General features: G+C 39.3%; 1 protein-coding gene across 4 annotated transcripts in view; it reads left to right on the top strand.

Moving 5' to 3' along the window:
• Window positions 1-2,726: 2,726 nt before the first annotated feature.
• Window positions 2,727-16,675, top strand: part of GYS2 (glycogen synthase 2) — a 59,179-nt gene continuing 45,230 nt past the window's right edge. Inside the window, exons 1-3 of one of the 4 annotated variants that reach the window (XM_070453737.1) lie at window positions 3,081-3,169; window positions 8,362-8,447; window positions 14,848-15,029. In XM_070453737.1, coding sequence (XP_070309838.1) covers window positions 14,946-15,029 — 84 coding nt within the window. In that variant the 5' untranslated portion in view covers window positions 3,081-3,169; window positions 8,362-8,447; window positions 14,848-14,945. Of the gene's footprint in view, window positions 3,170-8,361; window positions 8,448-13,841; window positions 13,882-14,847; window positions 15,030-16,675 lie in introns of those variants that run through there. The other 3 variants (XM_070453738.1, XM_070453734.1, XM_070453736.1) reach the window with 3 other exon arrangements.

Raw genomic sequence — 16,675 nt, 5'->3', positions numbered from 1 at the left:
TTCCTGGGATCTGCGTGCAACACATGGAATATTGTCACTGTGGAAGCCCACCTGAGCCTCACTGTTCAGAGTTCTTATTTGTTTAAACTCTCTTTAATTGAATGCATAGTTTTTTTGTGGATTTTTTTTTGGCCACCTTACATGTAGCTACAAGATCTCACTTCCCTGGTGTTGTTTAGTTACTAAGTTGTGTCTGACTCTTTTGTGACCCCATAGACTGTAGACTACCAGGCTCCTGGCTCTATGGGATTTCCCAGGCAAGAACACTGAAGTGGGTTGCCATTTCCTTCTCCAGGGGTTCTTCCCTACCCAGGGATTGAACACACGTCCCCTGCATTGGCAGGCGGATTCTTTATCACTGAGCCACCAGGAAAGCCCTTACTTCCCTGACCAGGGATCAAATCCCATCCCCCTGCAGTGGAAGCATAGAGTATCGACCACCAGGGAAATCCCTGAAGAATAGTTCGTTTATAATGTTGCATTAGTTTCAGGAGAACAGCAAAGTGATTCATGTTATCTTTTTTGAATCAGAGTTTTCTCCGGATATATGCCCAGGAGTGGAATTACAGGATTGTGGTAACAATTTCTAGCTTTTTAAGGAATCTCCATACTGTTCTGCATAGAGGCTGTGCAAATGTACATTCCCACCAACAGTGTGGGAGTGTTGCCTTTTTTCCCACACCCTCTCCAGCATCGATTTGTAGACTTTTTAATGATGGACATTCTGACTGGTGTGAGATGATACCTCATTGTGGCCCTGATTTGCATTTCTCCAGTAATTAGTGGCTGAGCATCCCTTCACGCAGGGCTTCCCCAGTGGCTCAGCAGTAGAGAATCCACCTGCAGAAGAGGAGCCACAGGAGACACGGGTTCAATCCCTGTGAGGGGAGGATCCTCTGGAGGAGGGCGTGGCAGCCCCCTCCAGTATTCTTGCCTGGAGAAGCCTGTGGATGGGAAGCCTGGTGGGCTATAGTCCATGGGATGGCAATGAGTCGGACATGACTGAAGCGACTTAGCATACATACACATCCTTTCATGTACCTGTTGGCTGTCTGCATATCTTCTTTGGAGAAATGTCTGTTTAGGTCTTCCACCCATTTTTTTGATTGGGCTGTTTGGTTTTTAGATATTAAGGTGTATATCACCTCTTTTTACTGAATGATAAAATGTTGGTGTGAATGTAAAATTAGAGCTCAGGAACTGTTGAGAGTTTTTCTCCCGTCTTGGAGAAATCCCACCTCCCTTTCTGTCTAGATATCTGTTCTCTTTTGGCTCCCAATTAATCAGTTTGTCCTTTTAGCACAAACCTTAAAGGAGAGTATTCATGAATATAGGAAACAGAGAACTTTCTCTGATTCTCCTCTAAATCTTATTGCATAAATGACTTCATTCTTTTCATATATATCTGAAGGAAAGCAAATTCATCCAGATAAGTGTGGATTGATAAAGGTATTTTCCATGGACATATTTCCATGGAAAATATGTATTTCTTTTTCCTGAAAGAGTGTAAAAGGAGCTGAGAATTCTGCCTTACATTTGGAATTCTCTGCGAAGTCCATGAGATTTATTTCTGCTGGTTTACCTCATATGAGAATCTACCAAAGCCTGTGATCTCCCATCTCTGAACCTCTGTGTCCCTAACACGCACCACTCCTAGGATTACAGTTCACCAAAAGAGGGACCAAAAGTTCCGGAGAACTGAAGGAAGAATGCTTCAACGTCAATTGCTATCTGTGACATCCCTATGTGGGCTGCCTCAGTGGGAAAATATAGTTCATTTATTTCACCTCTGTTGACTCAGGGAGCAATTTTGAAAAAGACATTCACTGCTAAAAAGCAAAGAATTGACAAAGTGTGTCCTGGTGTCAGGAATAATAGGTTCAAGGGTTATATTACTTTGGGTTAGTATTTACGAGGGTTAGTATACTTTGAAGGATTGTTAGGAAATGAAGGGTTGTTGAGAGTGTTGGTATTTGAGGCAAAGCCCCAGGTGAAAGCCAACAGCCAGGAATTTAAAAAATCCAAAGTAATGAGAGTGAGAGTGAAATAATTAGGAGGTGATCTGATTGTACTTTCAAAAACTCTATGCTTATTCTGTGTATGGTATGACTATATGCACATGTGTTTATTGCAAAAAATTTGTAGGATAACAGTGAACAGAAAAGATCACCTAAATATTAATCATCATCATTACCACCTAAAGAAAACCATTGTAAGAATTTTGTTCTTTATAATATTTGAGGTAAATTGACTGAAATTAATTTCTCATTAAATGATTTCTCATTAAAATGATCTGGTGATCATTGATCAAAATTACATTCTTTGTATATTATACCTAAAGACATCCTGGTATTTATACTTTTTCATTAGGAAATTTTTAAGAAAAGTAATCAAGGAAAGGGGAACCAAGATCAACGTTTATCATCAAAATTCAATTTGTCAATGTGGAATAAAACAATTAGAAAAAATATTCTTATTGACCTAAAAATCGGAATCAGAAGAAAAAATAACACTTAGGAAATCTAAAGAGATTTAAAGCTTATGATGTCCTAGTCAATTCTACATGTAACCTACAATGATCTGCATACTTTATAAGTGGAATTGCTATTCCTGGATCACTTCGGAGGTGATGAAATAAGTTCCAGTGACTGTGTGAGTGTAGGAGTTTGTTCTAGAGGACAAGGGTTAAAGGTCCGTGCTAACGTCAGGATGAGCCTGTAAAGATTCCGTTATCCTAAGAGTGTTTACCTAAGCCCTAAACTGGTGGGTTTTGCTTGTGATTGCTCTGGGTTATTTGGGTAGATATTGATCAGAGATAGTGTCCTCACTGGACCTCCCCAGAAAGAGTGTAAAAGGAGCTGAGAATTCCGCCTTCCATCGGGAATTCTCTGGGAAGCCCTTGAGATTTATTTCTGCTGGTTTACTTCATGTGAGAAGCTACCAAAGTCTGCCATCTCCCAGCTCTGAACCTCTGCGTCCCTAACACGCATCACTCCTAGGATAACAGTTCTCCGAGAGAGAGACCAGAAGTGCCCGAGAACTGAAGGAAGAATGCTTCGAGGTCGATCGCTATCTGTGACATCCCTAGGTGGGCTGCCTCGGTGGGAAGCCGGACTTCCTGTGGAGAATTTACTGCTCTTTGAAGTCTCTTGGGAAGTGACCAATAAAGGTTTGTACTACCCCTGAGGCAGCTCTTTGCCAGGGCACTGAAGAATGTAAATTAGGAATTCACGGAACGCACTTTAGTGAGAATGAACTGCCCTTGTGAATGAGGAAAATACTCAAACCGAACATAGGTTTAACCTCGTTTATTTCAACAGGCGACGAAAATTTACACTGGTGTACGTGTTGAAGGGAGAGACAACTGAAAATATTAGTCTTGGTCAGGGAATGTGCGTTTAAATTAAAATTAGAAATTCAAGTTATGACAAAAATAGAAATATAGAATTAATATTTACTTTTTGGGCTTCATGATTATTTTTTTCAGGAACAAACTTCAATTTTGTAGTTTATTTTAGGAAGAATTGTGCCTGATCAGGACTAATTAGAAATTTCAACCCCTGTTGAAAGGATCTGAAATATACATGTGCTGTGTTAGCAAGTATGTGAAATATTTAATAATATTTCTAATAATTCAAGATTAGCTTGGAATTAAAATTTTAACTTAGAAGAAGTTCTGAAGGTATAATATTGACCTCCTATTAAGAAGAATGCATGTAGTTTTTTCTTCAATGCTATATAAACATAGAAATTATAAGATAAAGGAAATAAAATTAACAAAACTAGAACTATTTCCTAGTAAGATGTAACCTTTTATGCTGGATTAGAGAAGGCAAGGCAGAGAACTGTGGCCTAAACTTTTTTAATGATAAAGGTACCTGTAAAATTCTTAAAAAACAATTCCTTTTGGGTTGATAATGTCTAGTTTAAAAGTCTCAAGGCTATTACCACTAATATTGAAGGAATATTGGTAGAGAAAAAGCAACAGTTGTGAAGGTTGAGTTTTTCAAGGTCAAGGAAAACCAGCCCAAATGATTGTTGGATGAAGGCAGTGATAATGTGTGGAATTTAAAGGATCTGAAACGAAAATATGTGATATGTTCTATTATATACTCATTTCTGGTGAAATTATATTTTTTGTTTTTGTTACTTATGTTTATTGCAATAATTTAAAGGATCTGAAATATACATGAATGTGAAAATTGCATCTTCCTTTTAGCTAATCAGAAAGAACCAGCAAAACCTCAAAATCAAAGAAATTACATTTAGCATCTGTTCTGATTTTTACCTTATGCTCAGTGTTCACTATCACACGTATGCACTCATAAAATTCATAAACTCATAAATAAAAATAAATTCTTCCTAGGTAGAAATGTACAGAATGAATGTAAGAGAACAAAGCACTGTCTTCCTCTCTGTAGTTTACTGAGTAAGAGGCAAAGAGGACAGAAACCTTAATATGGAAAAGCCAAGTGTTTTTCAGTCAGCTTGTTCCTAATGTTCTTTTTCCAGTCACAAGATTTTTAAATATGCCCAAAGCTCCTGGGAGCAGAGCCATCTTTACTACACATAAATCCCAGACTGTGACTTGAAATAGAGATTTTCTCTGCCTAGCAAGCAGGCATTCAAGGATATAGCTTATTGGTGGAAAAGAAACGGGGCGGGGGGCCTCTTTTGCACCAGGAATCTGTTCAGAAGTGTTCTGTGTGGGTTCTTCTTTTTGGTTTGTTTTTAAATCGTTATCTATTTGTTTAGTTTTACTACCTTTGGGCTGTGCTGGATCTTCATTGTTGCGCGGGCTTTCCTCTGGTTGCAGAGGGCGGAAGCTACTCTCTGGTTGTGGCGCTTGAGCTTCTCTTGTTCCAGAGCGCAGGCTCTAGGGAACACAGGCTTCAGTAGCTGCGGCATGTGGGCGCAGTGGCTGTGGCTCCAGGTTCTAGGGCAGAGGCTCAATAGTGCGGTACACGGGCCAAGTTGCTCCATGGTATGTGGAATCTTCCTGGATAAGGGATTGAACCCATGTCTCCTGCATTCTCTGCTTCTGAGCCAACAGAGAAGCCCTTCTGTGGGTTCTTCTGAGCAGAATGCTTCCCATTCCTTCCTTTTCTCTCCTTTTAGCAAATGTTAACAGGGTATTGTCTCCTGGTGCTGGGCCCACAATGGTGACACTGACTGTTCCCCATCCCCCAGCCTGAATCTTCTAGCCTGATGACATGCATGCTGCTCTCAGGGCCTGGAACAGTGCCTGGTGCATAGAAAATGCTCAATGGATATTTTTTCTTTTGAATGAAGGAATAAATACATTTATTTTTCAACTTCTAAGCTGCCTTTGATACTATTATTCTTTCATTTTCCGTGCAGGATAAAGGGAATTTTCTTGTCGAGAGGAAACCCATTAAAGTGATTTACCCAATCACTTCAATATCTCCTTCAATCTTTATTCCTTCAATATCTATCTCCTTCAATATTTATTATAGTCTGATTTTATTGCATTTTTATATAAATGGACAATTATTGTGTGCATCTCTGACAAGACATTGACACTATAGTTTCTTTGAATTTGAATTTTACTTTGAGTTTTTATTTCCCTGCCACTCACAGCAATATAGGAGACATCTTCAAGATCATGGATCCAACTTCTCTACTTCATAGATGAAAAGGATGCCTACAAGGATGCATTAAATGGTCAAGCACATAGCAGGGTTGGGATTAGCATTTTGGTCTCCTGAGTCCACTTCTCTTTTTTATTAGCATGCAAGAATAAAAAATTAAAATGTCCACTGTCTAAGGAAATATCCTGTAGGTATAAGAACACAAGAGTTGCAGTCCAAAAAGATCAGGGTTTTCTGAGACTTAGAAAAAAATCCCTTAAACTGCCTGAACATCAGTTTCTTCATGATGAAATGTACATACTACATATGCTCCAGCCATCTTACAAATGTTTCATGGCAAGCAAGAAAACATATCCAAGAAAACAAAAGATTTTTTAGAGAAGGGGACAATTGCGTACTGACAGAATTTTACCTGTAAACAATGGAAATGTGTAAGATATAACAAATAATTGAATCATAGTTAAATTATTGGGTGTTAATTCTCTGACTTCAAAATAACCTTTTCTACTTTAATAATTAACCTTGAAATATTTTGCTTTTATGCATTCATTCATTCTTATGCAATAAAGATTCATCAGCTATCTATTGGATATCAGACACTGGGAAATGAAGGGCATAGAGTTCAACAACACAGAATTGATTCTCAATCTTTCAGAATTTATAGACATTAAACATGCAATTGTAGTCAACTGTAATGAGTGTAAGAATGAGAACAAGTTGCTCTAGAACTGTACAGGCAGACCTGATTTTATTGTGTTTCACTTTATTGTGCTTAGCCAATATTGTTTTCTTTTGACAAGTTGAATGTTTTTGGCAATCTTGCATCAAGCAAGTCCATTTTTCCAATGGCATTTAATCACTTTCTGTCTCTGTGTCAGATTCTATTAATTCTCATGATATTTCAAATTTTTTCATTATTAATGTATTTGTTATGGTGATCTGTGATCAGCGATCTTTGACATTACTTTTGCAAAAAGGTTATAACTCACTGAAGGCTCAGGTGGTAGGTAGCCATTTTAACAATAATATATTTTTACATTAAGGCAGGTACATTATGTTTTCAGACAAAATACTATTGCATACTTAATAGACTGCGTTATAGTGTAAACATAACTTTTATATGCACTTGGGAAACCAAAAAATTCATGATTCGCTTTATTGCAATTTCATTTTATTGGGATGGTCTGGATAAGAATCTGTAGTATCTCCAAGGTCAGCCTGTGCTTTAGTGCGGGAAGGGAAGGTTTCTGTCTAATTGGAGGCTTGGGAAAAGCTTTAGCAGAGAGACATTTGAGCTGGTTCCTGAAGGGTAAATAGCTGGTGGGTAGAGATGAGGAGGCGGTGATAAAGAGCAGACAGTATTCTGTGTGTGGGAATGGTACATACCGAGTTCAGAAGTGAGAAAGTGAACCATGTTTAGGGATCTGAGGGAAGCTCAGAAAGGGTAAGAGGAGCGGAGCCTGAGCGGGGATGGGAGACCCCAACAAGGGCTGGATTGTGGAATGTAGAGTGAGTTAATAGCCGTAAGGGGCTCCATTTCCAATCCATGAAGCATGGGAGGCCATTGAACGTCTAGACAGTGGAAAGCACTAAGGAGTGAGATGTGGTTTTTAATTTTTTTTTTTCCTGAATGAAAGATTCTTTAAATCCTAGAGTGCTTTATAATTTTCAAGTCCCACACACGTGATTTCATGTAATCCTACAATAACTTTCCCCCCAGCCCTACATTGCTCCTCTTCCATTCCCTCTCCCCATGAGTAACCACTAATTTGTTCTCATGATCTGTGAGCCTGCTTCCTTTCTTTTTGTTTACTAGTTTTGTTGTGGTTTTTAGATTCCACATATAAGTGGTATCATACAGTATTTGTCTTTTTTGGTCTGACTTAATTCAGTTATCATGATGCTTTCCAAGTCCATCCATTTTGTTGCAAATGGCAACATTTCTTTCCTTCTTTCTGGCTGAGTAATATTCCATTACTGTATATTAATGCTGTGCTTTGCTTAGTCGCTCAGTCATGTCTGACTCTGCAACCACGTGGACTGTAGCCTGCTAGGCTCCTCTGTCCGTGGGGATTCTCCAGGCAAGAATACTGGAGTGGGTTGCCATTTCCTTCTCCAGGGGATTGTTCCAACCCAGGGAATAAACCCAGGTCTCTCACATTGCAGGTGGGTTCTTTACTGTCTGAGCCGTGAGGGAAGCCTGTATATATTAATATATACCACAAATAGCACTAACTAGTTGGGGGACAAGTTAGCAAGAAAGGAACAATAAGAGATTGTGCTGTGGTCTAGGAAGGAGCGTTTGGCCCAAACACTGGAAATAAGCTTTACTTTCAACTTCTCTACTGCAATTATTTCTTCTGTACAAACTTGCCTGAATCATTGAAAACTGTGGACCAATGATCACATTGAGAATTTTTGGAGTCATTAAAAAAGACGTTAATGAATGTTGTCAAAAATAATGTATGGTAATTTAATAAATGTGAACTATTTTGAAATTTAGTCACTAAATAGATGCTTCCCTCTAAAAACTGACTAAAAACAACTTGTTTTAGCCCTAAGCCAGTGTCAGCTAAAAAAAAATTGCACAATCTAAAAGTTGAGAGTTGTGTTTTATTTGGCGGACTTTCTGAGGACTATAGCCTGGGATACAGCCTGTCAGATTGCTCCAAGGGACTGTTCCAAAGTGGTAAGAGAAGAGTCAAGATATACAGCAATTTTTGCTCATTATATGTACATGTTTTTTCAGAGTCAACATCTGAATGATTTCATTATATTTCTAAAGGGCTCTATGATCAATGTGAGAACCACTGCTCTGAAGTTCCCTTAACCCAGGTTTGTTTTATTTATTTATTTTTTATTAGACCAGAATGTTTAGAGCCAAAGTAAAAGAGCCATTTCCCTTACGTGTTGTTTTCCAGATGGACCTTCTCTAAAGCACAGTAGAAATGATTCCACCCTCTCCAAGACTTAAAGATGCTTGTCTTTGTGTGACCCTGCTCACTTTCTACTTTTGTCCCTCCCACCACCACTTGCAAAGATTCATCAATATGTTGCTCCATAGAGTTAAAGGCAGCCCTCCATATCTGTGGTTCCATATCTGTGGATTGAACCAACTCTGGATCACAAATAGTGGGGAAAAAATTCCAGAATGCTCCAAAAAGCAAAACTTTACCACACACCAGCAGACTGACTATACCCCATTTACACTGTGTTAGATGTTACAAGTAACCTAGAGATGATTTAAAGTATGTGGGAAGATGTGCATAGGTTATATACAAATATTATGTCATTTTATACATAGGACTTGAGCATCTGGGATTTTGGTATCCAGAGTGGTAGTCAGGGAGTTGTGTCCCAAAACCAACCTGCTGTGGATACCAAGGCACAATTCTACTTACAATCCTGCTGTCTAAGGTTTGTGAGTCTGTAGTCAGACTGCCTGGATTGGAAATCCCAGTTCTATCATTACATGTCTAATATTGGACCCATCTCACAGCCTCTATGTCTCAATTTTTCCACTTAAAAAAAAAAGATAATAGCATCTTCCTTAACAATGTGGTGAAAACAAAAAGAAAATAGCAACTGTAAATCAGTTAGAACAGTGCCTAGCATTTAATTACTCTCTGTTAGCTTATTATTATTTCTTACAAAATTTATTAATAAAATGGGGACCTTGAATCATTCATTTTCACACTTACTCTCAGTTTGAACAATTGCATGATTCTGTTTTTAAATGCAAAAGCAGGGAAAAGGGAAAAAAGACATGGATCAGGATTACTATAGTCATGAGCAGCACTGTAATTAGAGGTTGGGATTGCTCTTTCTGAAGTGGATATACACAGCCATGTCATGTCAAAGGCACCCCAAGTCACACCACACGAAACACACAGTTTCTGTAAGAACTATACTAGGCACACACATAGGTTCAAGAAGAGCACTAGTCTCCCCACTTCCCTTTCATTCAGATTGCCATGACTAAGCCCTTCTTGTATAAAGCATTCAGATCTGCCATTGTGGATATAATCAGAGAGGGCATGCCTGTGGGCTTGCTCCAAGTCTGTCATCTCCCACTGCCCTGGACTACAGTTGCTCTGATTGGAACCTCAGACCTAGTCAATTGCCAGGCACACAAACATTTGGTGACCATCAACACCAGTAGCATTTAGTCTCTTTCCCGCCAGACCTGCTGCCTCAGAGAATGATGTCTAACACTGTAATGACTAGCCCTGCTTCTGCAACTATGTCTTGGGATAGGAATCAGATGAGCAGCTATGACACTGAAATCATAGACTTCTAAATTCTCCGACTTTTAATCACTTAAAAATAGTGAAGAGTCTCTCTGTATACATACTTATATATTACTATATGTATCTCCTTTTTATGTCTTTCCTGGTGGTTCATTGATAAAGAATCTGCCTGTCAGTGCAGGAGATGAGGGTTTGATCCCTGGGTCAGAAAGTTCCCCTGGAGAAGGAAACCCCCTCCAGTATTCTTGCTTGGGAAATCCCATGGAAAGAGGCATCTGGTGGGCTCCATACAGTCCATGGGGTTGGGAAAGAGTTGGCCATACCTTAGCGACTCAACAAAATATCCTTTTTAACAGGCTCCCACCTTCCATACTGCCTTGGAGTTCTGCTTTTAACAATGTTGGCAGTGCTTCATCAGTCGTAGATGACGACTTGAAGTTTTAGCTACTTCACTGACACATATGTTATGAGAGCTCATCTTTTCTTTACTTTGCCCTCACATGAGAGATAGCTCCCATGTTGTTTCAGGAAAATAGAGATCAATAAAATGCAAAGTACATGTTTGAAAGTGAAGAGTCAGTCCAAATTCAATGACCTACACTGTGGAAAAACAATAATTCATTAAAAAATAGATTTTAGTGAACCTTGGTTTATATTCCAAATTTAAAAATAGGAACGACCCTATTTCTAGGCTATCATACTCATCTTTAATTAGCATGCCAGGTGGGGAGTTGGTTTAAGATGGTAAATAGAGTGAGAACTAAGGGGAGTTCAGTTCAGGTCAGTTCAGTCGCTCAGTCGTGTCCGACTCTTTGCGATCCCATGAACCGCAGCATGCCAGGCCTCCCTGTCCATCACCAACTCCCAGAGTCCACCCAAACCCATGTCCATCGAGTTGGTGATGCCATCCAACCATCTCATCCCCTGTCATTCCCCTCTCCTGCTTTCAGTCTTTCCCAGCATCAGGGTCTTTTCCAATGAGTCAGTTCTTTGCATCAGGTGGCCAAAGTATTGGAGTTTCAGCCTCAGCATCAGTCCTTCCAGTGAATAGTCAGGATTGATTTCCTTTAGGATGGACTGGTTTGATCTCCATGTAGTCCAAGGGGCTCTCAAGAATCTTCTCCAACACCACAGTTCAAAAGCATCAATTCTTGGCATATAAATCTGAGAAGGACAGAGAGGGCCTGAAATGAAGCTTTAGCATATCAATTAGCAGTAAGAGCACCTCCTCACAGAAAGACTGTAAGGGGAGAAGTCTGAGGGATGGGGGAAAATTTATTTACAATCAGGTCTCAACCAATATGGGATGAAAAAAATTTTTTTTAGTTTTATGCTTCTATTCCTAAGAGACTGAAATAATATAGTCATAGTATTTATAAGCACTCTAAGACTATTTGGGGACTGTTTTATTTCAAAGCTGAAAGCCTCAAATGGGAAAAAGAAGTAGAAAATTAATTAATTGTGTTTATCTTTGCATTTCAATTCTCAAATCCTATCTTTTTTTGAAATACAGAATTTCTCTTCTCCCTTATACCCTTTAACAAATAAAAATGTTTTGTTTGCATTAATGCAATTGTATTTGAATTTGCAACACAAAATCTAACAAACAGGAAAGATGTTTTAAAATCTCTGGTCAAGATACATAGTTGCAAATAAAAGAAAGTGTTCAAGGGACACCCCTGGTGATCCAGCCATTAAGAATCCACCTGCCAATTGACCAGACACAGGTTCAATCCCTGATCCAGGAAGATTCCACATGCCGCGGGCCAACTAAGCCAGTGGACGCAACTACTGAGCCCTTGTGCTAGAGCAGGTGCTCTGCAATAAGAGAAACCACCACAATGAGAAGGTCAAACACCACAACGAAGAGTGGTCCCTGCTCCCCACAACTAGAAAAAGCCTGTGGGCAGCAACGAAAATCCAGCACAGCCAAAAACAAGTCAACTAATGAATTTTTAAAAAAGTTTACCGTTAAAAAAAAGATTGTCCAAGAATAGAAATGTAAGACATTTAAGAAGTGTATGCCATCAGAACCCGAAAATGTATTCCCCTGGATCATATACAGATGAAGGAAGAAAGTCTACAAAGAGGAGAAATTATTTGAAGATTTTGAATTATTTTGGTAGTGGGTTTGAATAAAGCTTATATAAATATATATATTTAAAGATGTTGCTAAGACGTGACTCTCAGACTTTTGAGAAAAGTTCTATTTAGTTACCCTTGCAAACTGTTTGTCTAATTTTTTTTTTCTCAACAAATGGTTTCGATGGTCCCTAAATTTTTCTGGAATTTGGTGAAGTGCGTAGGTGTCCTTGATGTTGGCATCAATCAGATTCATCATTGAATGGCTAAGTGAACCCTGTCAGTTCTGATCCAGTCTGGAAGGCTCTGCTAGTAGATTTGCAGATCATCTCCTGTGTCCCATACTGCATTCATCAGCCAGTGGAACTGGGATTGATAATATCTTTATTATCAGACTCTGCTCAAGTGGCCGTTTCAATTTCCTTTAGGTATGGTCAAAAAGTTTTTTCTTAAAGATCAAGTTTCAAAGGACAATAAGCTTATGTAGGCTTATATGAAAACTACATATAATATTTACATTTTGGAAGTTATATTAGCTCTTTTCTAAGTTAGTGAACCCTGTTTTGTCATGTAGTAGTATTTATATTTGCTTTTTGTGTCTCACCTCTCAAAAAGCAACTTATCAAAAACTTTGTTTTGAGTGGTTCAAAACATTTGCAGAGGGCAATTCTACCTTTTGGCTGTCAATTATAACTATCATTGTAAGTCACATAGTACAAGTAAAATGTATTATTTAAGGTCTGAGTGATTGAAATAAGAAATTTAAGAGATGCAGTTGCCATCAAACTCCGTATGCTGAAGAATTGAAATACTTTATGAAAAACCATGATGAAAAATAAGACTTTTTCTTCTTCATGTACAAGTAACGAAATTGTTCTTGGAGGTAGAGTTGATGATTAGTGCCAGAATCTGTATTAGCTTGGGGGATTTTACATGGAATTTCTTGAGTCATTCCTTTGCCTTGCAAAGTACCACTCAAGAAACTGATTTAGACTGTTTTCATATTCTCATACTAGGTGATTGCTCTGAGCTGGCATAAGAATCTCTGGGCAGTTTACTAAGGGTCTTCTTCCCCTGGACCTTCCCCATCCCTCCTGCCCGTCTACTGAACTCTTCCTTTTGAATGCCCGTGGCTCTTCTGGTACCGCCTCTCCTCCTAAATTAGTGCCTTGGCTCTAACTGTTCCCTCTGCCTAAAAAACTCTTCCTCATGAATCAACTTGCTTGATTTCCTTACTCTTTTAAGTACTTACTTTAAATACCACCTTTTCAATGAGGCATAATTTTTAATACTGCTGCTCCAACCTGTCCTTTCTCCCCAGGTGAGGTATTGGGTTGGCCAAAAAGAGGTCTTGCACTGAGGTTTTTCTGTAACATCTTAGGGACAAATCTGAACGAACTTTTTGGCCAACTCAGTACTATTGTATCCCCGTTGAACAGGTGAGCTAATTAGCCTCAGACAGGTTAAATGAGTTAACTAGTTCAATTTAAGCTAGTTACAATTTTTCACCTTTATAATTCTTTAATAAATATCCTTATGCATGCATATTAAGTTGCTTTAGTCATGTCTGACTCTGTGTGACCCTATGGACTGTAGCTCGCCAGGCTCCTCTGTCCATGGAATTATCCAGGCAAGAATACTGGAGTAGGTTGCCATTCCCTCCTCCAGGGAATCTTCCTGACCCAGGGATCGAACCTGGGTCTCCTGTATTGACAGCTGGATTCTATACCATCTGGGCCACCTGGGAAACCCAAATATCCTTAAACGCATACCTTATTTTCCCCTCAGGATAATTTTCCATATGTAGACATGCTGGCTATAACAGTAGGCATATTTTCTGAAAGCATACTATTTTTTGGCTTTGTGTTTTAATTGTAGTGGCAGCAATGGCAGAGAACTAAAGTGAAGTACTATATGAAAACTTGGATTTATGTCATGTAAGTTGGACCAAGCATCCCCCTTTAAGATCTGTTAGGTTTTCCGCTTTGTCAAAAGGTACTTGCTTGGTCCCTAGAAGAGAAGTGGCTCTTTATCCTGGGAGAAAGTAAAAAAAATGTGAAAGTGTTAGTCACTCAGTCATGTCCAACTCTTTGCAACTATGAACTGTAGCCCACCAGGCTCCTTGGTTCATGGAATTCTCCAGGCAAGAGTACTGGAATGGGTTGCCATTCCCTTCTCCAGGGGATCTTCCCGACCTAGGGATCGAACCCAGGTCTCCTGCATTGCAAGCAGATTCTTTACCATCTGAGCCACCAAATTTGCTCATAATTTGAGCAGTAGCTGATACTTGGTCTTCTGTTATGCCCTTGGGCCACTGAAGGAGAAGAGGTGAAAGGTGATTACTGCTGCTGAGGGCACATGCCATGACAATAGCTGTTTGTCCCACCTTTGACACTTCCATGTAGATAGAGCTTTAAGCCAGGTACTGCTTTATCCCAGTTGTCTCTTCAGGTTTCTTTGAAATATTTGTGATTTGCTGCTGCCAATCTGCTGCTCTCTGACAAAGTACCCAGCATGGAATTGAAACAAATACTAACTCTTTGATAGTATTCTTTAAAAACTTTCTTTTACAAAGCTAAATAAATCCTTGTGCTTGATTTCAGGTGCTAACTTAAAAATGAGGACTAAAACAATATTGTAGATCAACTATACTTCAAAAAAAAGTTGTCTTCAACTTTCCTGATGGTTCAGTGGTTGAGACTCTACCCTTCCAATGCAGGGATGCAGAGGGCATGGGTTCAATCCCTGGTCAAGGAAATAAGATCCCACATGCTGCATGGCACAGCAAAAAAAAAAAAAATTGACTTAAGCAATATAGAAAAACTTAGGACTTATTTCCATCCCTTCATCACTTAACATGAGCTACTAACCTGAATGATAATAGGACCTTTTCTTTTTAACAGTCGGTGGCATCTATACTGTGATTCAGACAAAGGCCAAAACTACAGCAGATGAATGGGGAGACAACTATTTTCTGATTGGTCCATATTTTGAGCATAATATGAAGACTCAGGTGGAACAGTGTGAACCTGTGAATGATGCCGTTAGAAGAGCCATGGACACGATGAACAAACATGGCTGCCAGGTAAAAGACACCGTCTGATGCTTCAGCATCTCAGTACACTGTTGTGGAATCACACCACACTTTACATAACTCATGAGAAAAGACCACTCATCTTCTTCGACCAAAGAAGTTGGTTTATGAGAAAGATGATGAACTTGATTTTAGATAGGTTACATTTGAGACACCTTATGAAAACCTAGTAGTATAGTAGGTTTGGGACTCAGCAGAATGTATAGAATAGAGATGCTTGGGGGAAAGTCAGTTGTGTCTAAATTGTAATTGACATTATGGGTGTTTATAACATTATTCAGTGGGAGATTATAGACTAAGAGGCAACATTTTGAGCCAAACCTTGGGTGATGTCAGTGTGTTAGAACATCCACATGAAAAGAAGTCAGGGACTGCAAAAGTAGAAGTTCAGCTAATGATTAGAACCAGAAGGGCTTTGTAGTTGTGACAGTGTTAAGGTTCTTGAGATGGGAAGGTTATCCTGGATTATCTGGGTAGGTCCAATGTAATCATAAGTATCCTGATATTAGTAAGAGGGGAGCAGTAGAACTAGAATCAGAGAGGAGATATGACAATGCAAGCAGAAATTGAAGTGATGAGAGCTTTGAGGTGGAGGAAGGGGCCACACGCCAAGGAATGCACATGGCCTCTGGAAACTGGGCAAGGCTAGAAGACAGATTCTCCCCAAGAGACTGCTGGTGAAATGCACCTCTGCCAACATGTCAGTTTTAACTCATAAGACCCATTTCGGAGGGCTAACCCCCAAATCTGTAAGACGATAAATTGTGCCATTTTTAAGCTACTAAGTTTGCAGTAGTTTTTGCCATCTCAATAGGAATAGAGATATCAAGGCAAGGAAGGAGAGAGTTTCAAGTATAAAGGAGGGACTGGATCAACCAAGGATTGAACCTAGGCCAGTTGGGTTGAGCAATACTCAGGTCATTTGTGGTCATCTTGCTAATGACAACTTCAGAGGAGAAAGTGGGGTTAAAGCAGATTGCAGTAGCTTGAGGAATGAATAAGTAGTGAGATAAAGGATACAGAAATGTGACTGTGAGGCTTTTCTATGAAGAGGAAGGATAAAAGTTATTTCAAGTGATATGGCTTTGAGAATTTATGTTTTCTTAAATATGAGTGAGCATATTTATATTCCAAAATGAAACATCCGGAGGATAGAGAGAAAATGAAAGCTTAGAAGGAACAGATGATGAAAGAGAGTAAGGTCACTGGGAACAGGAGAAGAAATGAGATCCAAAACCCTACTGAAAGGATTGTTCTTCACTCCTTTTGCTCAAACTGGAAACACAGGATAAATGCAAACAGAAATGAGTTACTGAGGAATTCAAGATCATCTCACTCTGTGTTTTCAATGATCTTAAGTGCTCAAGATAAACTTCTGAGAGTTAGAAGGCAAGTATTAATATAAGAGTGTGAAGAAAGAAATTCTGGAAAAGTGTTTAAGGAATAGGGAAAAGAATTCCCGAACACTGTTAAAGTATGTGTGTGTGTTAGTCGATCAGTCATGTCTGACTCTTTGTGACCTCATGGACTGTAGCCCACCAGGCTCCTCTGTCCATGGAATTCTCCAGGCAAGCATACTGGAGTGGGTTGCCATTTCCTTCTCCAGGGGATCTTCCTGACCCAGGGATTGAACCCAG

This window comes from Odocoileus virginianus, chromosome 23 (genome assembly GCF_023699985.2).
Source record: "Odocoileus virginianus isolate 20LAN1187 ecotype Illinois chromosome 23, Ovbor_1.2, whole genome shotgun sequence".
Classification (NCBI taxonomy): Eukaryota; Metazoa; Chordata; class Mammalia; order Artiodactyla; family Cervidae; genus Odocoileus; species Odocoileus virginianus.
Note: the sequence above shows the minus strand (reverse complement) of the source record. Positions and strands in the feature narration are given on the sequence as shown.